The 27,660-nt window shown below is 37.9% G+C and overlaps 1 protein-coding gene across 1 annotated transcript in view; it reads left to right on the forward strand.

The window, feature by feature from the left end:
* Nucleotides 1–632: 632 nt before the first annotated feature.
* The window catches only part of DHX57 (DExH-box helicase 57), a gene marked incomplete at its 5' end in the record, with an annotated part of 48,639 nt that continues 21,611 nt past the window's right edge, over nt 633–27,660 (forward strand). Inside the window, 12 exons of the mRNA XM_079720441.1 lie at nt 633–844; nt 6,882–7,040; nt 8,050–8,235; nt 8,527–9,365; nt 11,375–11,553; nt 13,363–13,484; nt 14,778–14,973; nt 15,518–15,642; nt 19,663–19,796; nt 20,713–20,767; nt 22,652–22,857; nt 26,406–26,522. Coding sequence (XP_079576567.1) covers nt 633–844; nt 6,882–7,040; nt 8,050–8,235; nt 8,527–9,365; nt 11,375–11,553; nt 13,363–13,484; nt 14,778–14,973; nt 15,518–15,642; nt 19,663–19,796; nt 20,713–20,767; nt 22,652–22,857; nt 26,406–26,522 — 2,530 coding nt within the window. The remainder of the gene's footprint in view (nt 845–6,881; nt 7,041–8,049; nt 8,236–8,526; nt 9,366–11,374; nt 11,554–13,362; nt 13,485–14,777; nt 14,974–15,517; nt 15,643–19,662; nt 19,797–20,712; nt 20,768–22,651; nt 22,858–26,405; nt 26,523–27,660) is intronic.

Genomic DNA, 27,660 nt, shown 5'->3' on the forward strand with positions numbered 1-27,660 from the left:
GCTTTGATTCCTTCCTCATTATCTTTTACGTATCTACTATAGATTTTTGCTGTGTAATTTGGTTTGTTTTGTATTTTTACCGTGAGACTGACGTAAAACATCTTTTAGTTGTAACATTCTATTTTAAGCTGATAACATCTTAACTTTGATCGCATACAAAACTCTACAGTTTTACTTCCCCCAGGCAAAGTCTCTGAGCTAGGGCTGTGTTTCTGCAAGTGTATATGTAAATATAAATTTTACTTATCAAATTATGTATTAAATACATGAAAACATCTCTTCTCAACTAGAGTTTTTTAAACCTTATGCAAGACCTAACCAGATCAGAATGTAGCATTGGACCCTACACACCCTATGTATGATTTGAAACTTCTCCATGTGTTTCTGATGCACATCCTGGTTAAGAAATCTGTGTCAGAGAAGCTCACTAAATATTAATTCTGAGGGGGATATGCTTGTAAATCTTTTGTGAAGCAGTTTATCCATGCTTCTCCTAAACTGGCCCTTTTAAAGTATGCATTTTCCTTTTTTTCTTTAAAATAGGCTATTTCCATAACTTTGACAAACAAAGGATTATTATACTTGTCTGATTTTTATAATGTCTGTATTACTTTTTTCTCTTGCAGGTGAAAATGAGTTCTTCAGTAAGAAGAAAAGGCAAGCCAGGGAAAGGAGGTGGAAAGGGGTCCTCCAGAGGAGGAAGAGGAGGCAGAAGTCATGCTAGTAAATCTCATGGGGGTGGCAGCGGTGGCGGTGGCATTGGTGGCAATAGAAAGGCCTCAAGTAGAATTTGGGATGATGGCGATGACTTTTGTATCTTCAGTGAATCAAGGCATTCATCCAGGTCATTATACTCTTTGAATATTCAAATGTGAAAACAGTATCAATTCCTGATCTATGGACAACAGATGACTAAGACAAAGGGGGAAAATGCCAAGTAATTCTGGCCAAGTTATCGTCCTCTGGTTTTAAAGCCCCCTCTTTGTAACCTTTTCTAAAGGCATGATGGCAAATAACACCTTTTGTTGGGCCGGGGATGGGGGCGGTGCTTTGAAATCTGAAGTTAACTTTAACTTCCACATGACACTGTGAATTGTGTATAATATTGTTATTGTAATCAGTATTACCAGGAAAGTAAATATTAGAAATGGTGAAGGTGATGAAAATTATTTTAAGTATTTCTTAGGCATTGTAGTTTGAAGGTTCCCAAATGAGATCTGGCTATACTCCATCTGTCTAGTTGAAGAATTATCTATTTTCCAACCAGATCAACCAAATATTTACTGGAGCTTCATGTGATGACCAGTGGTAGATATCATACCCAGGCTTTTCTCATGTTCAACTTTTAATTAGTGAATAAATTCTGATAATTCTAATGCACGTTTAATGAAAGTAAAGATTTCACTACTGCATGTTATGCAGTATAAATATAAAATTCTCATTGTTTCTCAAATTGCACTTCAAGCTGTTTACTTGAATTTTTAGAGATGGAGAGACTTCTTTAGAGCTGTGTATATACACACATACATACACACACTCTTTTGTGGGAATACTTCCCAACTAAATATTACTTAGAAAGGAATATAGGTGAGTGCTGAAGTTCAGCTGCATCATACATGCTTTTAACTTAAATGAATTCAACTGTATGCATTCAGGAAAAAAAGAAAAAGAAGAACAAATAGTATGTAAGTAGTTAAACTTGCCGCAGAATGAATCTGGGCTCTGTAGTGAACAGGACACGGGAGAGGAATGTGCTCATCCCTCAGTCAGTCTCAGTTTCCAAGTGCTTTTTGTAGCTTAAGCCTCTTGATGTACTGAGTATGTGATATTAATGTTTAAATATATATTTCTTTTTTTTTTTTTTTATATTTCTTATACATGGTCTCTACCATAATCAAATATTTCACCTGGTATGCAACCAGAGAATCTACATTTTTTTCCATTCTAAATGAAAAATGGTCATTTTGGACATACTGAGAGATAATGTATCAGTCTCAAACTTGACACTTTTTAAAGGAATCTTCCAGAATAATCTTATTCTAAAGTATAGTAAAATATAGTAAATTTAAAGTATAGTAAATATACTTTACTATTCTAAAGTATAGTAAAACTATACTTTCACCTTAGCTGCTGACTTAAGAACCTAAATGCTGAGTTAGATGCAGTTCCATTCTTTCTGAAAACACTGACTTTATAGGTTCTTAGAGTCTTAGACATTCATTCATGCAGGAAATATTTACTCAGTGCCTACCATGCACCAGGCACTGTTTTAGGAACCAGGATTACAGTGATGAATAGAATATTGTCCTTGTCTTCATAGAAGGAGGTTTGAGGTATAAAGACCGTAAACACAAACAAACAAACAAAACAAAACAAAAAAACAAAAACAAAGACCATAAACAAAGGTATAATAATAGGTCAGATGGTAAGTGCTATGGAGAAAAATAAAGGATAAGGGGATAGAAAATACTGAAATAGATTGCTGGTTGCTGTTTTCTATGGGGTGATTAGAGAAGACTTCTCTAGTGATGTGTCGTTTGAGCCAGGACAAGAAAGAAGTGAAGGATAAGCTGTGAAGCTACCTAAGGGAAGAACGTTCAAGGCAGAGGGAACAGCAGGTGCACAGTTCCTAAGGCAGGAGTGTGCTTGGAAGATTTAGGAGATGGCAAGGAAGCCATGTGGCTAGCATGGATGGGTAAGAAGTGATTGGCAGTTAGATTCGAGAGACTATACTGTATAGGATGTTGTAGGCCATTATAAGGATTTTGTTTGTTTTTGTTTTAAGTTTTAAAAGTCATGTTCATTGAAGTGTAATTTATGTTCAGTAAAACTCAACCTAAAATTTGACAAATGCAATCATCGCCATAAACAGTTCTTCAAAACTCCCCCATGCCCTTTGCAACACACTCCTCCCTGATCCTTAGGAATCCATTGATCTGTTTTCTGTCAAAGGGGTCAGATATAATCATTAAAATTACTTATTATAGAAAAAATCGTAAGCACATAAAACCAAGTTTTTATTTTTATTTTTATTTTTTTTTGCATTACGCGGGCCTCTCACTGCTGTGGCCTCTCCCGTTGCGGAGCACAGGCTCCGGACGCGCAGGCCCAGCGGCCATGGCTCACGGGCCCAGCCGCTCCGCGGCATGTGGGATCTTCCCGGACCGGGGCACGAACCCGTGTCCCCTGCATCGGCAGGCGGACTCTCAACCACTGCGCCACCAGGGAAGCCCAAACCAAGTTTTTAAAAGGATACTTTGGAATATATAATCTTTAGAATAGTTTAGAATAGTTCAAAGAATGGGATTTTAAAGTAACCTTTGAAAATTAAAGCACAGTTGAGAAAGTTGTCTTAGGATAGTTGTAGAATAGCTAGTCTAGTTATTGTGTCAAGCTTCAGGCTGGGGCTGGTCAGTAGAAAAACTATTTTAAATAATGGAATTGAATTCTACAGACATTCTCAATGAGGCAGACATACGTTCTCACAGCTATTTGGCACCTTCTCAAAAGTTCACCCCTGCTACCACCAGGAAAGGTCAAGGAAAGCAAAAACATCTGTTCTGTATATATCAGTCATCACATGTTCAAATACACCTTATCTACCTGAAATGCTTCTTTCAAGCGCCACAATTCTGTCTTTCAAGCACCAGCTGTGAGGTTTGTCAGCATCTTGAACTGGACTGAGCCAAGTCACGTACCATGGCCAAAAAGGCCATTATAAGGACTTTGGCTTTGCTTTGAGTAAAATGGGAAGCCATTGAAGGGTTTGAGGCAAGTGTGTGTGACATCAATCACTCTAGCCAGAGTTACTACTATTCAGTATATCCCTTCATGTGAATTAGAAAATGGTGCCCCTTTCTTTGGGCAGTTATAGCTCCAGGATGGATGTCTTGGCAAGCAGAGCATAGACTGGATTTTAGCTTTTGCTGTCCCCTCCTTCCCTTCTTTAGGACCCTTTGCATAGTGTATAGTCTGTGCACCCATATTCAGTGGCCCTGCCTCAGTGTGCTCTGTGGAGAATAGACTACAGGGGGACATGGGTTGGAAGCAGGAAGACCAGTTAGAAGGTACACTCCAAGTGGCAGTTTCATAGGCAATTTAATATATGTCTGGAGTTCAAGAACAAGATCTAGGCTAGAGAAGTAAATGTATGAGTCCTCTAGGAATAAATGTGCTTTAAGGCTATGGGACTGGATGAGGTAGGATATAGAGAAGAGGTCTAAACTTTGAGCCCTGGAGCACTCTAGGCTTTAGAACTGAGAAAGATTAGGAAAATGTGACAAAGTAGATTGAGGGGTTGCCAGTGAAGTAGGAGGAAAACTAAGCTTATTTCTGGAAGTCAAGGAATGAAGGTGTTTTCAAGGGAAGTATCCAATCAGATTGGATTGGATACTTAAAGGGAATACGCAAGTTGTATAAAAAGTGCTTCTCATAGGTCAAGAAAAATGTGTTCTGGGAGTTCCCTGGTGGTCCAGTGGTTAGGACTTTCACTGCTGTGGCCCCAGGTTCAATCCCTGGTCGGGAACTAAGATGCCACAAGCTGCGTGGCACAGCCAATATAAAGAAAAAAGAAAGATGTGTTCTGACAGTTGTCCACTGGATTTGGCAATGTGGATAGCATGGGTAACCTTGACGAGAGCTGTTTGGTTTAGTATACTTAGTGTGGAGAAAACCCTATTGGAGTGTGTTTCAGAGAGAAGAGGAAAGAAAGTGGTGACAAAGACAATGATTTAGATAACCCTTTGAGGGAGTTTTGCTCTAAAGGGCAGGGGAGGGAGGAGAGATAGGACAATAGCTTGAGAGGGATATGCAGTCAAAGGGAAGATTTTTTTTTAAGATGGTAGATGTTATATAGCATGTCTGTATGCTGATGGAAATGATCCAAAGGAGAATGAAGAACTGATGATCTGATGATGTGGGGTGGGGGTGGGGGGATAAGTGCTGGAATGATTTCCTTGAGGAGGTTAAAGAGATTGTGTATACAGTATACAGAGGGACTGACTTTGGGATCGAGGATGGTTCATCCTTAGGAACTGGAAGGAAGGCAAAGTATAGGGGTTTACAAATAAGAGGTAGATGAGATAGGAGCATATGGAAGTTCTCCCCCTACCCACCCACCCACCCCCCCTTTTTTTTTCTCTAATCATGAGGAAACAGACAAGTCCAAATAGAATTCTACAAGACAGCTAGCCTAAGTGCTTCAAAAAAGTCAGTGCCAGGAAATAGGTGGGGGAACTATTCTAAATTAAAGGAGTTTGAAAAACAGATAACTAAATGTCATTTTAAACTAGATACTCAATCAGAAAATCTGTAGAAGACATGATTGAGGCAGTTAGGAACTTTGAATATGGATGATATATTAGATGATATCAATATAAAATATCTTGTGAGTGATAAGAGTATTGTGGTTATATAAAAGTATGTCTCTGTTCTTAGGAAATAACATGCTGAAGTATTTAAGAGTGAATGTGATGCCTGCAACTTACATTCAGATGTATATGAGGGAGCATATATATATGCACATATGTGTGTGTAGAGAGAGAAATAAGAGAAAGGCATAAATGTGTGTGTGCATTTAAGTATGGCACTTGTTAACAATTGGTGAATCTTGGTAAATGGTGTTAATTTCTGTAGATTTAAAATTTTTTGAAACCAGAAGGGGAAATGATGAATTTGGGCTAATGTTTCTTTTCAGAGGTTGCAACTAAGTGGTTAAAAACCACAGTCTATTCTATTTTCTCCTTTGCTACCCAGTTTTGCGAGTGTAAGTGTGTGGTTCTTTTCAAAATCCCAATAATATGTTGGATTTTCAATGCAGAGAAAGTTTCTGCCATTTCCCTAGATTTGTGAAAATTTATAATGAAACATGTCAAGTGAAAAAAAGAAATTTAGTGAGTAAAGTTAAATGTTAGAGCTGATTATTGTTTTAAATATTAAAAAGTATCCCTAAAAAAATCTAAATTCCAAAAATGAACGATTGATGAAATAAATTCTAGTACCTCTATATGTATGTGTAACCATTTAAAAGTTAAGTTGTAGGAAAATATTTAATTTGGGGGAAATGACAGTTTTATTTTGATAAGGAAATAAAGCAAATTATAAAAGATTATATGTGCTGTACAATTTTATAAAAACTGTATGTGAAAAAGAATGATGTGATTTAAGATGACTTCTGTTTTTTTCTTGGTTCTCTACTTTTCTACAGTGAGCATGTATTATTATGATTTTTGTAATCAGGAAATAATAATTTAGGTAAATATTTCAAAAATAGGGCCTAGGGCTTCCCTGGTGGCGCAGTGGTTGAAAGTCCACCTGCCGATGCAGGGGACAGGGGTTTATGCCCCGGTCCAGGAGGATCCCACATGCCGCAGAGCGGCTGGGCCCATGAGCCATGGCTGCTGAGCCTGCGCGTCCAGAGCCTGTGCTCCGCAACGGGAGAGACCACAACAGTGAGAGGCCCGCATACCGCAAAAAAAAAAAAAAAAAAAAATAGGGCCTAATATTCACAAGATACGACTCTCAGTTGTTTTCAGATCAAGTACCTCAAATAGAATGAAATATGTACTCTTTGTATGTAGCACGTTTCTTTTGAACATCCACTAGTGCAGAAGGAGTCATCATAGCATTACTTTCTCCAGAGGACTCTTGAGTTAGTGAAGCCAGATTTAATGATGAAGCATCGAATCAGGTTTTTCTCCAGCAGTTTCAATTTAATGAAGTCTGGTAAATACTGTAGAAAATAGAGAATCTCTTCACATTCATTGTCATCTTTTGTAGGTTATTTGACAGTCCAGTCATGTTATATATTTGGGGACCCTAAGAAAAGTGTAAAAGTTCTGCTCATGGATAAATGTGTAATTTTGTTTTTGTGTCCTTTGCAGACCTAGTAACAGTAGCGTGAGAAAAGGGGACGCACACCCCAAATGGAAGCCTGAAGCCAAAGCGCCCCTTCAGACTCTGCATATGACTTCTGAGAATCAAGAAAAAGTGAAAGCTCTTCTCCGAGACCTGCAAGAACAAGATGCGGATGCTGGATCTGAGTAAATTATTTTATTTCAGTAAATTACTATATTGAGGAAGATGCATTGGCAGTGTGAGGGTCCTGTGTGTCTTTGGAATACTGTATTAGCACTGATCCTGTAGTGGCTGTATAACTAGTTGAAAGTGAGCCAAGAGAAATACAAGAATAATTATTCAGCAACAGTTTTAGAGTGAGTTTGTTTTGCAGTATCTGTGAGCAGTGGTACAGATCACCTTTTCATCTTTACTTTTTCTAGGACAGTGCTAATATGGATTCAGTAGTTGCTTTATTGATAACCTTTCAAATAAAACCTTGTAGTGAACAAGTAGAAGCATTGTTGTAGGAGCAAGTATTGAGTTGATCAGATGAAGTCTTATGATTACACGTCTCATGACCATCTGCCTAAGAGAAAGATTGTTTTAGACTTTTGGCTATTTTGCTTTGTGATTTCAGTTGGAGAGGTTAATCCTTTCCATTTGCCAGAATTAATCAACGGTCAGTCATGAACAGCTCAATTTCCATCCTACCTACAAATTGCTTATCTGTCTTAAATTTAGGAAAGGTGGTTATGCAGCAAAGCAAAAAAAAAAATAGTGATGGTTTTTATAAGTGAGAAGAGAGAGAGGATAGCCAAGTCTTCTGTAGTTAAGAACGCAGACTCTGGGTCAGACTACCTTGGTTAAAATCTCTAGTTGCTCTTTACTTTATAACCTTTGGCAGTTACTAATCTTCTCTTAAATTTTAGTTGATCATCTGAAAAAAAAAAACAGAGATTCCAATCTGGCTGGGTTATTGGGAAGATTTTCAAAGAGATAGTACATATAAAACATTTAACATAGTACCTGGCAGGTAATAAATTCTGTTACTTGCTGAGATATAAATTAATAGGTCAATAAAAAATTAAATCAGTGACTGAATAGTGGTCAGGATTCTCTGTCCTTTGGTTCCTTGATTTAAATTCTTAGACTCTTACTAAATTTTTCTTTGAGGTAAGTAGAAATTAACATATGAAAATGTTACTTTGCCAGAAGAGGTGTTTCTGGGGAGGAAGAAGATGATGAGCCTGATTATGATGATGAGCAATACTGGTCAGCTGGACGAGAAGCTTCCCTTGTTCCCGACTCAGATCTTTTGGAATGTGCTGGTTCAGGCCTGGTGGAGCCTCATCATCCAGAATTTACAGTCTCAGCATTTGCAGTGCAAAAACTTTCCAGGTTTGCTTTCATCATTTATGGGAAAATTGAAGGAAACTGAAAGTGTATTATAAACGCGCCTACCACCCCTCGAGTACTTCTGTGTTGTGTGCATTCCAGCGGTACCTGATATGCCCAGTGTCCTCTCTTTTAGGATAGGGAGATGAAGGAGGAGTTAGTATTATCAGGTACACTTTTTCAAGACACAAACCCTGCCTATGTATAGTTATGCCTTCCCATATATGTATTTAAATGAATTTCTCTTTCGAGGTTTGATACTCAGTCTTTTTTGTCATGCTTCTCACTTGGCAGGTATGGTTTCAACACCGAGCACTGTCAGGTAGCCCTGAGAATTTGCAATGGAGACGTGGGGGCATCACTGGAACATCTTCTCACCCAGTGCTTTTCAGAGACATTTGGAGAGAGGATGAAGATCTCTGAGGCTGTTGCGCGTATAAGCTTGGATGAGTGTGTGGAACAGCGACAGGAAGAGGCCTTTGCTCTCAAGTCAATCTGTGGAGAAAAATTTATAGAAAGAATTCAGAACAGAGTCTGGACCATTGGATTAGAACTGGGGTATTTGACGAGTAAATTCTGCAAATCCAAGCAAAAAGAAAGTACCAAAAATATACGGGAGACGTCACTTGAAATCTGTAAATTTTACCGCAAAGGAAATTGCAAATTTGAATCAAAGTGCAAATTCAAACATGAAGTGCCCCCAAATCAAACTGTTGGAAGAGCAGAAAGAAGTGTAGATGATTCCCATCTAAATGCTGACGAAGATGCATCTTTTTTATACGAACTTGAAATTCGATTCTCTAAAGACCACAAATACCCCTACCAAGCTCCCCTTGTGGCATTTTATTCCACCAATGAGAATCTACCTCTGGCTTGTCGTTTACATATTTCTGAGTTCCTTTATGGCAAGGCCTTGACATTTGCAGAAGCTTCAGAACCTGTTGTATATTCTTTGATAACCCTTTTAGAGGAAGAATCAGAAATAGCCAAGTTACTAACATATACCCATCACAAGTACAGTGTCCCTCCTGTGAACTTTCTGCCAGTATCCTCTGGGACCAGAATAAATAATCCTGTCTGTCGTAAACCAGTGATTCCAAGTAATTCGTTTCTTTCAAATCAAATTCCAGAAGGTATGTAAGTCATTGATGAGGTGTTGTGGAGGCGGGATTTGGAATGATGGATTACAGCAATCAGAGGCTCTGAGGGCTGGTGTAGGATCTCCCCTGAGCTATGACCTGACTTGACTTGTAAGGCCTCATTCTGTCACTGTGTTCTGGCTCCCTGAATTGAAAGTTTGTAGTGATGTATAAGTTTATTCTAGCAGTCGAGGGCTGGAAGAACCTTAAAGCATCCTTCCAGAAAAGTCTGTTTCGTGTAATCCATTTGGTTTCATGTGATTACTTCTGTTATTGTATATAGGATTACTTTAAAATGAGTTTTTAGAGATACTTCTCTTTCTATACCACCATCCATACCCTCCTACTTTTAGTATGCTAGACCCCCAAAAGTCATTAGGGGATGTCTCTCTTTGTGGGTCCCTAAATCCTCAAATAGAGAAATGTTTGTACAGGCCTCTGGCTTCCTCCAGATCCAAGTGTGCCATACAGATTCTTATATCACAAGTAACCCCCCTTTCAAAGCTCACTGTAGGATCTCTCTTATTTTTTGCCACCTTTCTTTCAGAGCAGCAAGTTTTATTATTTCCCAGGAGTTCCTAGGTAAATGTCAACAGGTAGAGAACAGTGAAACTGCACCGAGGTGCGGATGCCGGACAGCTGGCTAGGTTCCCTCACTGGCCCCTTGACTCGCTCCCAACCTACAGCGAGTTCTAGCACTCAGATGTATTCCTCAAGAAATGACAAACTGTGTGTCGTGAACTTTTTTTTTTTAAGATAACAGCTTTATTAAGATATAATTTGCGGGCTTCCCTGGTGGCGCAGTGGTTGGGAGTCCGCCTGCCGATGCGGGGGGCGCGGGTTCGTGCCCCGGTCCGGGAAGATCCCACATGCCGCGGAGCGGCTGGGCCCATGAGCCATGGCCACTGGGCCTGCGCATTCGGAGCCTGTGCTCCGAAGCGGGAGAGGCCACAGCAGTGAGAAGCCCGTGTACCACAAAAAAAAAAAAAAAAAAAAAGATATAATTTGCACACCATAAAATTTACCCTTTTGAAGTGTACAATTCAGTGGTTTTTAGTATATTAACAGAGTTGTGTAACCATGACCACTGTCTAACTCTGGAACGTTTTCATCACGCCAGAAAGAAAGTCTGTACCTGTTAGCAAGTCACTCCTCATTTCTCCCTTCCCCCAGCCCCTAACAACCATGAGTCTATATTCTGTCTCTATGGATTTGCCTATTCTGGACATTTCATGGAAATGGAATCATATAGTAAATATGTGGCTTTTTGTGGTTGACTTCTTTCACTTAGCATAATGTTTTCAAGGTTCATCCATGTTGTAGCATGTATCAGTACTTCATTCCTTTTTATTACTGAATACTATTCCATTATATGGACATACCACATTTCATTTATTGATTCATCATATGATAGACATTTGGGTTATTTTGTGTCATGGAATTGTAGGTACACTTGCAAATATTTGAAACTTTCAGTTAATTCCTGAATGTACAGAGTCTACTGGATTAACAAGGCAGGGCATGATTTTCTTTTCTTTGTTTTTTTTGTTTGTTTGTTTGTTTTGCGGTACGCGGGCCTCTCACTGTTGTGGCCTCTCCCGTTGCGGAGCACAGGCTCCAGACGTGCAGGCTCAGCGGCCATGGCTCACGGGCCCAGCCACTCCACGGCATGTGGGATCTTCCTGGACCAGGGCACAAACCCGTGTCCCCTGCATCGGCAGGCGGACTTTCAACCACTGCGCCACCAGGGAAGCCCTTTTCTTTGTTTTTAATTTGGTTTAACCAGAGCCACTTAACACTTGATTAAAGTTTATTTGGAGATGCATTTTAAGTTCTTTAGCAGTAGAAGTAGTAGTGTGGAAATGAATGAACTTGCTTTATTCAAGCTTTAACTTTTTCTCCATCTTACGATTTTTTTGTTGTTGTTACTTTGTTAGATAGTGACTTTTCCCTGCTAAAGAAAGGGCTCCATATTGAAAATGTTTCCTTTTATCCCCTTCAAGTTGAAAAAGAATCAGAGCCTGAGGAGGAGACAGATGAGGATGAAGGTCCTGCACCAGTTATGGTGGAGAATGAAAGCTATGTCAACCTTAAGAAAAAGATTTCCAAAAGATATGACTGGCAGGCAAAATCAGTACATGCTGAGAATGTCAAAATCTGCAAGCAGTTCCGAATCAAACAGGTAGGGTATTCTGAGAGAATGGCTAGCATTTCCTCCCTAATGTATGGATGAAGGGATTAGGAATTAGGAAGCTTTGGCTACTCTCCATGGTATACTTTCAGTTCTCTTTTACTCTGATTGGGCAAAGTTTCTGCATGCCACAGCAAACTTGGATGCATGTTCTAGATAGTTTTGGGAAATCCAATGGCTGATGAAAATGAAACACATATATACCAAATATTCTGAGAATCATGTGGCTTTGTTACTATGATAGAAATCTGATAAGTGAAAGGAAAAGTAGTACTGTGATTTACATTAGAAATAACAGTATAGAAAAGGAGAAGGATAACAGTATAGAAAAGGAGAAGGATAAGGAGGGACTCTTACCCCATTTCAAAGGCTCACAGGATAAATAATTTGCCCAGGGTCACATAGCTGATAAGTGACAACACAGGGTTTCAAGCTAATTCTCTCTGTTTTCAAAGTCCATGTTGTTTTTACCCCATTCAGGGGTAAAAATAAGATTATTTTAAAAGAACTCATAAGTGAAGTATTAGGGCACAGTTGGATGGAGGATAAAGATGAGTTGCTTAACCAGTTTGGGGATTAGATTAGATGCTATCTAAGGCCCTTCCAATTCTGAAGTTCTGCGATTCTGATTTTTGACAGAGTATATATAACACTAGTACATATATACCACAACACCCATAGAATGTCAAATTGACTAGAAAATTGCACCATAAATAATAAGATGGTGGAAATAAAAAATTACACATTCAGTTTGAACAGTGTGTTTAGAGGTGATAAAATTACATGCAGAAAATGTGTATGTTAATATAAACGTTAGTATAAATTTCTTACATTAGTCAAAAATACATCCACAGTTTTAACCTACAGTACAGTGTTTATAGCATTGGCCATTAGATGTCAAACTGAGTTACATAGATGTGGTGATTGGCCAAAAAGAACCCTTTAAATGAGGGAGTATTCAAAAACAAAACAAAACGAAACAAAAAAGATGAGGTCATGTCAGAAGGACTCAGGAATCAACCTGGAAAAGCTCCCAATGGCCAAAATGAAATAATGAGAGCAACAAAATAAATTGGATTATATCATAGGTATTGGATGTACAGTATTGGATTATAACCCAGGAATTTAAAAAAAAATCTATAAATCCATACCAGTTTATTTTTATTTATTTATTCTCGACAGATAAAAATTGTATATATTTAAGATGTTAAAAAAAAAAAGAACCATTTAGTGAGTGCTGTTACTGTTAGTGATTCTGGTAGAAATCTGATACTGTGTAGAACTATGCTGTCTTGTATGGTAGCCCCTAGCCACATGTAGCTATTTAAAGTTAAATTTATTAAAATTAAATAAAATAAAAAATTCAGGTCCTTGATAGCACTGATCACAGTTCAAGTGCTCAGCAATCACATGTAGCCAGAGGTTGCTATGTTGGACAGCGCAAACAGAACATTTCCATCAGCACGGAAAGTTCTGTTGAACAGTGCTAGTACAGAGACTTACAAAAAGGGCTGGATAGGTGCTAAGCAAGAGGGGTTATTTCTCTTATAAGATCCTTCAGTTCATTCAGTTGTAGGAAAGCCACACAGATCCCACAGCTTATTCTGGCTGATTCTCTGAACAGCCTTCTGACTAAAGTCACCAGCATCTAACCCCCAACAAATCTGCATTTTCTGTCTCTAAACAAATTGGTGAAGAAAGAGCAGAAAGGGTAGGTCTAACTATGGGATTCCACATTCAGAGCTTTGTGAAAGGAGATTGAAAGTAACCAAACTGATGTCTTATCTTTTATTTTATTAGGCCTCCAGACAGTTCCAGTCAATTCTGCAAGAAAGACAATTACTCCCTGCTTGGGAAGAAAGAGAAAACATTCTTAAACTGTTGAGCAAGCACCAAGTGCTTGTTATAAGTGGTATGACTGGGTAAGAGTGTGATTTATTTCTAATGCAGCTTTCATCTATAGATACGGTGTGTGCCCTGGTTACCACCACCAGTTGTACTTTTAAAAAAAAACAGTTGCTGGTGTTATTTGTGCTTTTTCCTGTCAAATATTAAATAATATTTCACAGAGGCAAATAATGTGGCAACTGTAGCCAATAGAGCCAAATTACAAAAAAACAAAACTCAGAAATTTAGGAATTTTTTAAATTAATTTATTTATTTTATATTTATTTTTGGCTGTGTTGGATCTTTGTTTCTATGCGAGGGCTTTCTCCAGCTGCGGCGAGCGGGGGCCACTCTTCATCGCGGTGCGCGGGCCTCTCACTGTCGCGGCCTCTCCCATTGCGGAGCACAGGCTCCAGACGTGCAGGCTCAGTAGTTGTGGCTCACGAGCCTGGACACTCCGCGGCATGTGGGATCTTCCCGGACCGGGGCACGAACCCATGTCCCCTGCATTGGCAGGTGGATTCTTAACCACTGTGCCGCCAGGGAAGCCCAGAAATTTGGGAATTTATAGATATTGTATACCTCTGCCTTAAGACGATTTTAAGGTAAAAGGCCTAGCTGAAGGCTTTTAACAGGGCCCATTTTAAAATGTAAAGGACAGTTACAGAACATTTAGCTTGAAACTTCAGAAATAAATTTGCTAAATTTATTCTGATTTCCTTAAAGCTTTTGTTGAAGAACAACTTAGGGTACATTATTTTTCCTGTTCCACACTCTCCATATGTTATCCAAACCTATTTGGCAGGGACAAGTTGCAGGCTTAATCTAGTTCTGTATTCAAGGGTCTTCAATTTAATAACTACATTTGTGCCCAGACTCACAGATATAGTAGTAACTTTGTATCTTCCAGTTTCTTATCTTTTTAACCTCAGTCAGTACTTTGGTATAGCCAAAGCAATACCACACCAATGGGAAAAATATAAAGTATTTTAATAATCATAAGATAATATTCCTGTTTCTTTAGGATTCATATGTAGAGTTCACATTCTTGGAGGCATTTATAGACCTTAACCTAATGTTTATTCAGTAGTCCCAGTTTTACAAATAATAGTAAACTATTATTTGATTGCCCTGTTAACCTAAGTACAAATTCCTAGGAGTTATCAGCTATAGGTAGTAAGTCAGTAGGTAGGTTTAGAAGATAGATGAAGCTGAACAACTTTTATTCTAATTAGCTTCTTACTTTCCTCATTGGATATGATTGCTTCTTTAGTTAACTAGAGCACTTGAAAACTCTTATTTTAGGACTTATTTGTTTTGACATACAGATGTGGGAAAACCACACAGATTCCACAGTTTATTCTGGATGATTCTCTGAACGGACCACCTGAGAAGGTGGCTAACATCATCTGTACCCAACCCCGACGAATCTCTGCGATCTCTGTCGCCGAACGCGTTGCTAAAGAAAGAGCAGAGAGAGTGGGTCTGACTGTGGGATACCAGATCCGGTTAGAAAGTGTCAAGGTTTGTATGCTTTTCTTATTTCCTGATGACAGAAATGTACAATTTTCAAGTATAAAGAGCCTTTGGGATCTGGAGATTCTGGGCAAGTTGGAATATATACTTCAATAGGGCTGAAGTCCTTTTAGAAATATTTTGGTTTAAACTCTTTTTGGGGTGTACTTAATTTCCTCTGTAAAGACCTTCTATTCTTTATTGGCAGAAGTGATCTAGTAGGTGCTGCTTTGTTCCTAAACTGGGACTTAATCCATTTAACCAAATATGGAATGAACAAATTCAGAATTGATTTCATCACTCACTGTTATTTTTATGTTTTATAATAATTTTTGAATGCTTTCTATGAGTCTTAAAATTTTGATGTAAAGTAGAAAAGCTTTTGTTGTTGCCAGCAAGAAACTATGCATTTAGTTCCTTGGTTTATATTAAAATAGAACTGCTGGTGTTTTCAGTATTCTTTATCCCTATCCATTAAAAATGGCTTTGCCAGGAAAGTGTTTCCTTTTTTCAGAAAGTTCATTAAAGCTTTCTATGCCCTTTTACATGTAAGTCCTCAGCCACCAGACTGTTATACTGCACCACAGGAGTGCTGCTAAGAAGGCTAGAGGGGGACACAGCCCTACAAGGAGTCACCCATATCATTGTTGATGAAGTCCATGAGAGGACAGAAGAAAGGTAAGGCAACGATTTTCCGAATGAATACCCACACACGTCAAATGAAGACATGCTGAAAGAATTTCATCCTGCTTCCAGTTAAGTTCCTTAGAGCTAGTAATGGCAATTGCCATAGGGAAGGCTTAAGTTAGAGAAGAGGAACTGCCTTCCTGGTCTCCAGGGTCTGTGACACGAAAAATGCTAGGAGAGCACATGTTCATCACTGGAAGAGTCATCCTATTAGATGGACATCGTCTCATAAGAGGCACCGTGCTGAGCTGGGTGCTGTACTTAGCAGGAATATCAGATGTAATGCATGCTGTAGCTGATGGATTGGTCAATATGTGCTTCCTTCTTTGTGCATTTAGTCAGTCATTCAGTCCTGACATTCATTCATATATTTATTGAGCCTGCATTAAGTGCCAAGTGGCCTATTAATTGCTGGGGATACTGTAGTGAACAAACATATATGTTTCCCCTTTATCTCTTATGGTCTGGTAGGAAGAACAAATAACAGGTAAATAAACAAATAAGTAAATAACTACAAATTGGAATAAGTACCATAAAGGAATAAACAGGATGCTGTGTTTGGGGGGAGAGAGCCATGAGATAATCAGAGATTATATCTCTGAAGAGATTACATTTAAATTAAAAACAGAAATATGAAAAGGAGTCTCATGAGACATATGAGGGCAAGGTCAGCATTTGCAAGGACTCTGCAGTGGTAAAGGGCTTCATGAGTCCAAAAACCGGAGGAAGGCCAGTGCAGCTGGTATGTAGTGAATGAGGGGAAAAGTGACAGCTAAAAAAAGCAGGAGACTATGCACCATTAATAATAAAGCATTTGGATTTTACTTTAATGGAATTAGAAGTCATTAAAGGGTCATGGTATAAAATCAAAATTCTCAATATTTTAAAATGAAGGGCCAGGTAAATAGATGGCATTGATCATAGTTTGTCATGAAGATCATGCTCTAAAGTAGTAAAAAAGTAGTGGGAAAAAGAGAGATGATCCTGTGCAAATCATGAGGCTTTCCCAAAAAGGACTATATTATTATAAATATCTTGAGAAGAAGAAAGTCTAAGTAAAGTTGATGGGCTGACAGAGAAGCAGAAAATAGATCATAGCAAAACTAAAAAAAAAAGAAACGTGAAAAGAGGTCCCAGCTATTGCTGATAAAAAGTTTTTAAAAAATGAACAGGGAAGACATGTAAACAGAAGACTATTTGTTAGAAGAAATAAATGCACTAATATAGTAGTAATTAAGAAATATAAAGAAATTTGAAACTAAGGAAAAAGATTTTTATATAAAAAAATATATCAGGGAATTCCATGGTGGTCCAGTGGTTAATACTCAGCGCTTTCACTGCCAGGGCCCCGGACTTGATCCCTGGTCGGGGAACTTAGATCCTGCAAGCGGCGTGATGTGGCAAAAAAATTTTAAAAAGAAATATTTCCGATAACAAGACAATAATAAATTTTAAATAGCTATATAGAAAACACTGAAAGTCTTTGAGGGGCAAATAATCTTTAGGTAGAGACTCCAGAAAACAGTGGGGAAAAAAATAAATGGTAAATAATGTCACTTTGCACCTAAATGTTGAAATGAACATTTGAAATAATTTATTTTAACAGAATCACTGAACAACCTGGAAGAGGGAATCAAATAAAACATTCAGCCAAACTAATAATATTTAAATGATTGTATTGTAAAAATAAATTTTTAATTTTAGGGGAAATTATATCCAATGTAATTTTGAACATAAAGAATAGCTTTGGGTTTCATAACATTTATACTTCCACAAACTCAGTGAAACTGGAAGATAGCACTGGATCTGTTTCCTGGCTGCAATGATGTTCTCAAAAAGAGATTTTTATAAAACCTAATGACCTATAGAATATCAACAGTTAAAAACAAAGTATTTTCACATCTGAATAAAGATAAATTACACACTGGAGAAGGGAGATTTGAACATTTACAAATACCAGTCTTTGGGAATGGAGTATACAAATTATAAGAAAAAGTAGGGGAATATTTGCTAGCTCTGACTGAAAAAGGCAGAAAATAGGGGGTGGTAGTGTGATGAATTGGGAGATTGGGATTGACATATATACACTAATATGTATAAAATGGATAACTAATAAGAACCTGCTGTATAAAAAGATAAATAAAAATTAAAAAAAAGAAAAAGTAAAATCTAGGAACCAAGATCAGTTAAAAAATAAATAAGATAAAAGGTTGAATATAGAAAAATTATAGTTATATTTGTTTAAAATTTTTAATACATTTTCTGATCATAGAGATAATGACATTATTCTAACACATTTAGGCAATATTAAATGTCAAGAAGAATTTCTGTCCCTTATAGAATTGCTAATTACATGTTAACAATTTGTTCTGTTTTCTTCTGGGAGTATATTGGGAGTTAGCAGAGAGATGTATCTCCACAAACACTATTGGGATTATATAGTGTTGTGTGCTGCATTTGATCTAATATTTAATATGAGAGCATGAACTATCTTTGAAATTATTGCTAATAATTGCATGAGGAAATTCTAACGTGTGGATGTACCATAAATTACTTAACCATTTACCTATTGTTGTATTATTTTCCTTTTCCCTAAAAAAGAAACAGAATAGTCATAACTGTAATTAAATTAGCTCATTAAAGAAAACTAAGTAGTTCAAGAATATACTCATTAAAAATCAAACAATACAGATAAAGTGAAAGTCCCCTGTAACACTCCCAAACCATTCCCAGTCCCTGCCCCAGAGATAACTACGGTGATCAGATTGGTGATATGTCCTACTATACATTGACATATATGCTTGCTTTGTCAGGAATAGGTACTTTTATTTCCAGACCTTTTTTTTCTTACACAAATTATATATTCATTTAGTAAATCAACATTTATTGAGCACCTACTATATCCCAGGCAGTGCTCCAGATACTGAGTAGTATCTTGTAGAACAAAATAACCAAAATCCCCATCCTCATAGAGCTTATATTCTAGTGAGAGAGCCCAACAATAAGCAAGATAAAGAAGTAAAATATAAAGTATGTTTGTTAAATGCTAAGAAGAGAAAGGGTAATATGAAATGCAAGGGAGGGGAACATTTGAAATTTTAAACATGGTGGCCAGGGAAGGCCTAGCTGAAAAGGTACATTTTGAGTAAAGACTCAAAGAAAGTGAGTGAGTGAGCTACCTCTTGAATGTCTGGGAGAAGCCCTTTCTAGGCACATTAATAACATGTGCAAGGGACCTGGGGTCCATGTCTCAAAGACAGCAAGGAGGACAGTGTGGCTGGAGCCAAGTGATGAAGGGGGAGCGCGACAGGAAATGAGTAGTGAGGTACAGATCATGTCACATAGGGCCTCGTTAGTGAGGACTTTGCTAAGAAGTCCTTGAAGGATTTTGAGCAGAAGAGTGGCACAATCAGATTTACATTGGCATGGAATTATTGGTCTACCATACTGAGAATAGATTTTAGGGGGCCAAGGGCTGAAACAGGGAGACCAGTTAGGACATTGCTGTTCTGCGGTACATATTGTTCTACAACTTGGGTTTTTTTCACTAACAATATCTCTTAGAGATGTTTTCATGTCTGTATCTAGAGCTCTACTTTATTCCTTTTATCTGCCTCATGTAATTCCTTAGAATGGATGATATTGTCATAATTAACCATTTCTTGGTTGATAGACATTTTGGTAGTTTCCACTGATTTACAAACAATGCTATAATGAAAATCGTTGTATATACCTCTTTCTGTACATGTAGATATCAAGAAGTGGAATTATCAAATGCAATGATGAATGCTGTTGGTATTTTGATTGGCACTACACTGAATTTAGTTTATTTGGTGGGAAATTGATATCTTTACAACATTAAGTCTTCATATCTAGGAACATGACACATCTTTTTATGAGTTATAAATTTTTTTCACATAAGTCTTACACTTACTTGAAATATGTCAAAGGTTATTAATTTTCATGTATTAAATTTGTTTGATCCTCAGGTGTTTCTTTTATTTCCTCTAGTGACTTCTTATTGCTAGTTTTGAAAGACATTGTGTTGCAGAGACCAACTCTTCAAGTTATTCTGATGAGTGCAACTTTAAACGCTGAGCTCTTTTCAGAATATTTTAATTCCTGCCCAGTTATCACTATACCAGGTGATTAAAATCCATCATTAAATACGTATTGTCCTAATAAGCAAATATAATTATTTTAAAGTTCATTTGAGATATAAATGAATGAGTATTTATACCTGTTTCTAGAGAAGAATTGATTAGTTTATAACAAATAAAATCATAACCACATAATGAAATTATTAAAGAGGTAATGTTATATTCATTTGCTGGGAGATTTTAATTTATATGTGCTTTAAAAAAATGTCTAGGTTATTAGGATTTCTAGCATTCTGTTGTGTTTAACATCAAAATGTGAGTTTATAATGGTAATCTATCATAAAGGGCAAAGTTGTATCTGTGTATAGCATATTTGTTCATTGCTAGATTCTGCTCAACTTCTGGATATTGGTCCACTCTGGGAGCAAGTGAAATTGGATAGTCTGTGACTTCTTTTGGTGCTTTCACGGTCTCATTTTGGGATTAATTTATCACTTTGGGCTTTGGTTTATCATTCTGCAGTTGATTGCTAAAGAACAATTTGGAAACACTGAGTGGTGAATAGTTCATTCTAGTTATAGAGGATATCGACAGTAGATTTAAAGATGAAATTATATGCTTGATTGAGAATACAATTGTTGACTGTTTAAAGGTCCCCTTCAGGGAAGAAGAGGGGGATAAAAAGGTTTAACAGATTTTTTTTTTTAAAGAGGTTAAAAAAAGTCTTATTAGCAAATGATCATCTCTCCAACTGTGCACTTCTGTTTCATTTACTAACTGGAATCTACTCCTTCCATTTTTATCATGAAAAGCTTTTTCTGAATACTTGTAAGACCACAGAGTAAATAGTACCTGACTGTGCCAAGCTTCGTTTTAAGACAATTTTACATATACAAACAGTTTCAAGATAGTTGAACCGGGTATTCTGAGACTTTTCTGTTTTATTTTCTTGTTTTCCTAGGCCGTACATTTCCTGTTGATCAATTTTTTCTGGAAGATGCCATTGCTGTGACAAGGTAAGGAAGATATTAATTAAAGTTTGGTGAAAGTCCTTGAAAACAGAATTACTATTTTACCTCCGTGTGCCTGGATACTAAGAAATGGGTTAATTTTTCTTCTGATTTTTCAATTTGAGCATTTTGTTTTCCCCTTTCAGTGAATATTTATTATACAAATTATTTGAATTCAAAGGCAATATTATATATTAAGAGTACTGACTCATGGGCTTCCCTGGTGGCGCAGTGGTTTAGAGTCCGCCTGCCGATGCAGGGGACACGGGTTCGTGCCCCGGTCTGGGAAGATCCCACATGCCGCGGAGCGGCTGGGCCCGTGAACCATGGCCGCTGAGCCTGCGCGTCCGGAGCCTGTGCTCCGCAGGGGGAGGGGCCACAACAGTGAGAGGCCCGCGTACCGCAAAAAAAAAAAAAAAAAAAAAAAGAGTACTGACTCAGGAATCCCTAATGTAGACTAAGGACCTTGGGTGGTAATGATGTATGGATGTCAGTTCATCAGTTTTAACAAATGTACCACTCGGGTTGGGGACATTGCTAATGGGGGAGGCTATGCGTAGGGGAGGGAGCAGGGGGTGTATGGGGAATCTCTGTACCTTCTGCTCAGTATTGCTGTGAACCTAAAACTGCTTTAAAAAGTAAAGTCTGTTTAAAAAATGATGGGGAATTCCCTGGCGGTCCAGTGGTTAGGACTCGGCGATTTTACTGCGGTATCCTGGGTTCAATCTCTGGTCGGGGAACTAAGATCCCACAAGCCATGTGGCATGGCCAAAAAAATAAAATAAAATAAAAATAAATAAATAATAAAAAATGATGGACCAAATCTATGGAGAATTTAACATGGAAAAAAAAGTACTAATTCTGCAGACAGACTACTAGTATTTAAATCCCTCTACTTACCAACTGTAACATTGGTGAGTAGCTTAATCTCTCTGTGACTTAGTTTCATCATACGTAAAGTGAGCATATTAATAGTAGCCTCTTCAAGAGTTATGAGGATTAATTAATACTTGGAGTTAATACTTGCAAAGGGCTTAGAACTGTGCCTGGCATATATCAAATGCTTTATATGTGTTAGCTATTATTATCATTATTATTCTGCCTTCAAGGAGTTTGCAGTACATATGAGTGTATAAGTTCTGTACCGGATAGAAGGTGGTAATGTCTATTGGATACCAACAGATTTCTCCCCTCTGAAAGCTCTGCTTCCTCTTCCTACTCTTTGACCTTGAAGATTCCCCAGTGTTTTATCCTTGCACTGTTTCTTCTCATTGTTAAATTCTTGCTTGGCTCTCTAAGACTCATGTGATTGCAGCTGTCACCCCTGTGCTGAGAACTCCCAGACTGGTATCTTCATTCCTGACCTCTGAGCTCCAGAATGGAAACACCTTTGATGTCTGACACCAGAATTTTTTCTTTCTCTCTGCTCCTTCCATTCCTAATGAGCCCCCTCCTAATTCTACGTTATTTAATAATACAGTATTCTCAAGCTAAAAACCCCAAAACAGTGGCTCTCAAACTTTAGTGTGCAGTAAGCATACTTGGGGAGCTTATTAAAATTGTTGTTTTGTGGGCCCAATCCCACTTCCATTGAATGTGAATCTCTGGGGAAATCATCTTTCAGCTAGTTTCCCTGTCTTTTTTCTCTCACTTTTCCAAATTCACTGCCTCCAGAATTATATTAAAACAGAGCCAAAAGCATTCCAGTGTGTTCCCCACCAGCAGTAGGGCACGGCAGACAGAATCCTGGACTGGTGGGAGAATAGCACGTGAATTGGGCAGAAGCACAGCAACATTCTGCTGGATGAGCAGGAAAGCAGGTGAACAGTGTCATTCCTCACCAACAGACCCGCAGCCACACCCACACGTTTCTTTGTCTTCTTTCCTCAGGTATGTGTTGCAGGATGGGAGCCCATACGCACGCTCCATGAAACAGATGTCAAAGGAGAAGTTCAAGGCGAGGCGCAGCAGAACCGCATTTGAGGAGGTGGAGGAGGACCTGCGCCTCTCCCTGCACCTCCACGATCAGGATTCCACCAAAGATGCCGTGCCAGATCAACAGTTAGATTTTAAGCAGCTCCTGGCCCGCTATAAAGGTAATGTGCTTCCTGGGGGGAATATTACAGTTATGCCAAAGATAACTAGTTTTTCTCACGTCATGATCCAGAAGAAGAAAAATGTGGCTCTTGTTTCATAGTTACCTTGTCTTTAGTTCATCAGAACAACCTTAAACTTAGAAAAATAACAGTTCTAATACATATTAGATTAAAATTGTTATTATATTTACCAGTGGGTTTTTTCCTGATTATAAATGTGTTCATTATAGAAAAATTGGGAGGCAGTAAAATATAAATTATATTCTTGAGTGTTTTGTAACTTTGCATTTTGATATGATTTCAAATTCAGAATTAAAAATTTGCAAGACTACAGTGAACTCTCATATATCCTTTACCCTGATTCACCAATTATTAATATTTTGCTTCATTTGCTTTATTATTTGCTCTGGGTGCATATATATTTTTTTTCCTGAATGTTTTGAGTGTAAATTGCAGATATGATGCTCCTTAACCCCTAATATTTCAGTATGTATTTCCTCAGAACAAAGACATCCTCTTACATAAAAATAGGATATGGGAATTCCCTGGCGGTCCAGGGGTTAGGACTCTGGCGCTTTCACTGCCGGGGCCCGGGTTCAATATCTGGTCGGGGAGCTAAGACCCCACAAGCTGCATGGCGTGGCCAAAAACAAAAACAAACAATAGGACATGATCAAAATAAAAACATTTAACACTAATACAGTACTACTGTTTAATCCACAGTCCATATTCTAATTTTGTCAATTATTTCAATAATGTCCTTTATTGCTATTTTTTAAGTGGTACAGGATCCAACCCAAGATTACATATTGCATTCAGTCATCATGTGTCTTTAGTTTCTTTCTATCTGGAGAAATTTGCCAGCCTTTATTTTTCTTCTATGATTTACATTTTTAAGGAGTTTGGGCCAATTATTCTGTAGAATGTCCCTCTGTTTGGGTTTATCTGATGTTGCCCCATGATTAATTTTAGGTTATGCATTTTCGGTTAGAAAACCACAGAAACAATGTTGAGTCCTTCTCAGTGCATCATATCAGGAGGCACATGATGTTGGTTCGTCCCATTATTAGCAGTATTAACTTTGATCACCTGGTTAAGGTGATGCCTACATTTCTCCTCTGTGTAGTTACTATTTATTCCCTTTGTAGTTAATAAGTCAGTTGTGGAGAGAGATTTGAAACTATTTATCCTATAACATCCTCAAAATTTCACCCACTAGTTTTAGCATTATTCAGTAGGCCTCGAAAATGACATCTTTTTTTAGGGCCCACCCTGTGCTGAGCATTTTTATATATGTTGTTAGGTGCTCCCTCCTCCCATGCCGGACTCCACGCAGCTTTGTTCCTAGATAGTCTTCCATACGTTCAGCTGGGCTGAACCCATAGAAACCCTAAGGTTACTACTTTTGCTTTCTTCCTAAAGCCTAGACAGGTCTCAGCTGCCTTTCCTGCTCTCTTTTCCCTGGACTGCCACCCCAACTCCTCTTGGTCCTTCCAGAAAAAAAAAAAAGGTGTTTACCTTTCAAGGAGTAAGAGCCTCCAACCCCTTTTACTGCTTCTATAGCAGAAAAGGCAAGTGAGTTTTCCTTTTTCTCCTTCCACCAAAGATGCAGTCCTGCATGGGAAATGGTAATCATAAAGGAATTAGGACATTAGCCATTTGTTCTGCTGTTTAGAAAGATATACGTGGCTCCCAAACATTTCACTTAATCTTCCCAACATCCTGAGAAGTAAGGTTAAGAGCATAGACATGTATCTTACAGACCTGGATTCGACTCCCCAGGCTCTCATAAAACCAGTTATATGCAGGTTCCTCATCCTCTCTATTCCTCAGTTTCCTTATCTATAAAATGCCATTATTTAGGAGATTAAATAAGACAATACTAATCCACAGCATAGTGCCCAGAGCTAGTAAGTGCAGATTTGTGATTCTCATGAAAATGTCTGACTCAGATGTTTGTGTTCTTTCTGTACATCATACCAGCTGACAATTCCCATTTCCTTATTCTATTAAATTAGTTAACAGGAAAATCTCTTTGGTTTTTCTTTTGAAATTCCAGAGTTTTCTTTAAGAATTATGACTGGATCTAAGCCACGGTCTTTCTAATGTCAAGCACAGAGATATCAAAGTTCAGAAAGCACCTCTGAGAACTCTTTTCTAAGGATTTGAGGTTGGGAAACCTGGCTGTACCACTAGCTTCTGTATGATGCTGGGCTGATTGATCACTAGCTTCTCCGGGTCTCCTCTTCCCTGTGAAACAAAGACTTTATCTAGTTGATCTCAGTGCTCTCTTTCAGAAAATTAAACAATGTTCCCTAGCTCGATTTTTAAAACTTTTTCTAGTTAAAAAATAATAATAATCAGTCTTTTAAGATATAAATGATTAGTAAAACCTGCCAAAGTATAAAAAAAATTTTTTTTTAATGATTTTCGTTTCCCTTTTTTTCAGTTAGCTGATTCTTTCTCCTTTTTGAAAAGTCTGGCTATTTGGAATCTTGGCAAATAAAAATGATTCCTGCTCTGCCATCCACACCCAACCACACTTTTGCTTGTGTAGCTTATTTCTCCCTTTCTTTCATTTTTAGCAACATAGGGATCATTCTTCAGAACAACACTGTTTAGCAACTGCTTTTGCCTCTCTTCAAGCTTTTCAGCAAAGCGTAGAAAGCTTGCCTTCCTTCATACCAACTACAGTTATTTTGCTCCAGTTAGACTCTATTTCAGGTGATGGGTCATTAGAAAGAACTAAAAAGAAACGGCAGCCGTCTGCAGAGAATTAGTCTCCCCAGGCATATGCTGTTTGTTTTTAAAAGAGCTGAGGCTTATAGTACAACACAAGGAAGTATATCTTTTACTAGGCTTCCAATGAATTAGAAGGAGATTGTAGACCCTTAACCTGAGGGTCGATGGGTAGACTTCAGGGTTATTGGTGAAGCCATTAAAATCACATGTATTTTAAAGGGAAGATTCATAACTTTTATGATTTTCTCAAGGAACCTAAAAGTTAAAAGTCACTGTTGTAAAGTTGCTGCTGTAAAGTCACTGTTGTAAAGTAAAGCTGTGGCCTCTGTGCACTGATTTTCACAGTTACTGTTGCCTGGACTCTTGGCTGATCTAATTCACAAGTTGATTGACTCTGGAAGGGTTTTCTGCAATATTTTTTGATATATTTATATATCAAATGTGTTTGATATATATATATATAGAATATACTTATATAATATATAAATATATATAATACATATATATCTGAAATATATATAAAATATATTTTATATGATAGATAAAAGGGGAAGGAAAGAGAAAAGTTAAAAGTTGCTTCTCTCTGCCTTTCCAGCAGGGGCAGGAGCCTGCTCTTTGGGTCATTGTTCAAGCAAAAAGTGCTTCTAGTGAGCCTGTATTTTCTGAGAGACTGAAGGAAAAAAGTTCATTTCAGCACATTAAATGTGAACATCTGTGTTATTAAATCAAATCAAGACACCCACCTAGTTCCCAGGCATATTTTCTTCAATAAGGTGTAACTATCCTGATTTTTACCTTTCTTTCAGGGGTTAGCAAATCAGTCATCAAAACAATGTCCATTATGGATTTTGAAAAGGTTAATCTTGAATTAATCGAGGCCTTGTTAGAGTGGATTGTGGATGGAAAGCACTCCTACCCTCCAGGTAACTGCAGCCTGTCTTAAGTGTGAGACGGCAAAGGGCAGGGAGTCTGCTTCCTGAGATGGTGGGGATTGTGGGGACAGCCTCTCTTCCTGGAGCCCTCGCCCCGGTTCCTCACCTTTTCACCCCCAGTTGTGTGTACAGTTGCTTATTAGGTTTTTCAGGAGGAAATTTTACCGTTTACCTTTTGAGGAAGTTTTACCTTTTACCCACCGAGCAAAAAGATGTTAACAATACAAAGTCCAAAGTGAAGAAGGCTGAAAAGAAGGCCTGGGTGTCCACATGTCAACACTCAGTCCCTGGCTAAATGGGAGTCTAATAATGAGTGTTTGAATCATGTGAAGACTCTATACCTGGAGGCCACAGGGCAATGGGGTTAAGAGAACAGGCTTTGGAAAGTCTGATAAAATTCCCTGCTACTCCGAGCTCTGCACCTTGGATAATAAAGTCCTTATCTTTTCTATGCCTCTGGCTCCTTGTTCGTAAAATGAAGACAATAATAAATCCTCTATGTTGAGGATTAAAAGAAACCATATACAAAGCAAGCGCTTAGCACAGTGCCTGACATATATTTAATGCCCAGTAGCTACTACCCCTAACAATATTATAGTTATGCTAGTATATTTATCATTGTTATTATTATCACTGTTACTCCTCCTCCTCCTCCTCCTGTTATAACACAGAGCAATCCCTACTTTCCCCTTGCTCAGTGTCTTCCCAGTGACCTTTTACCTCATTTGTAGTCCGTTATCTCCAGAATGAATGTCCTAGATCTTCTCATAACTGAATCCTTCACATCATTCAGGTTTCCAACGAATGTCTTCTCTTCAGAGGAGTCTTCTCTGACCACCCTATCTGTTGTCTCTCCCCTCACTCTATCACAATATCCATAAATGGTTTTCATTTTCAATATAGCACTTAACACTATCCAAAATTATAGTTCTGCTTACTGATGGTCTCCTTCAGTAGAATGTAAGCTCTTTAAGAATAAGAATTTCTTGTGCACCACTGTATTCCTCAGACCCTAGAACAGAACCTGGAATCTTTAGGTATGGAGTAAATATTTGTTGCATGAATAGATGCAGCCATTGTTGAGTGATAATAAAGTGGAATCATAGATCAGAAAACTACATTATATGCT

Source organism: Hyperoodon ampullatus (genome assembly GCF_949752795.1).
Source record: "Hyperoodon ampullatus genome assembly, chromosome: 15".
In the NCBI taxonomy this organism is placed as follows: Eukaryota; Metazoa; Chordata; class Mammalia; order Artiodactyla; family Ziphiidae; genus Hyperoodon; species Hyperoodon ampullatus.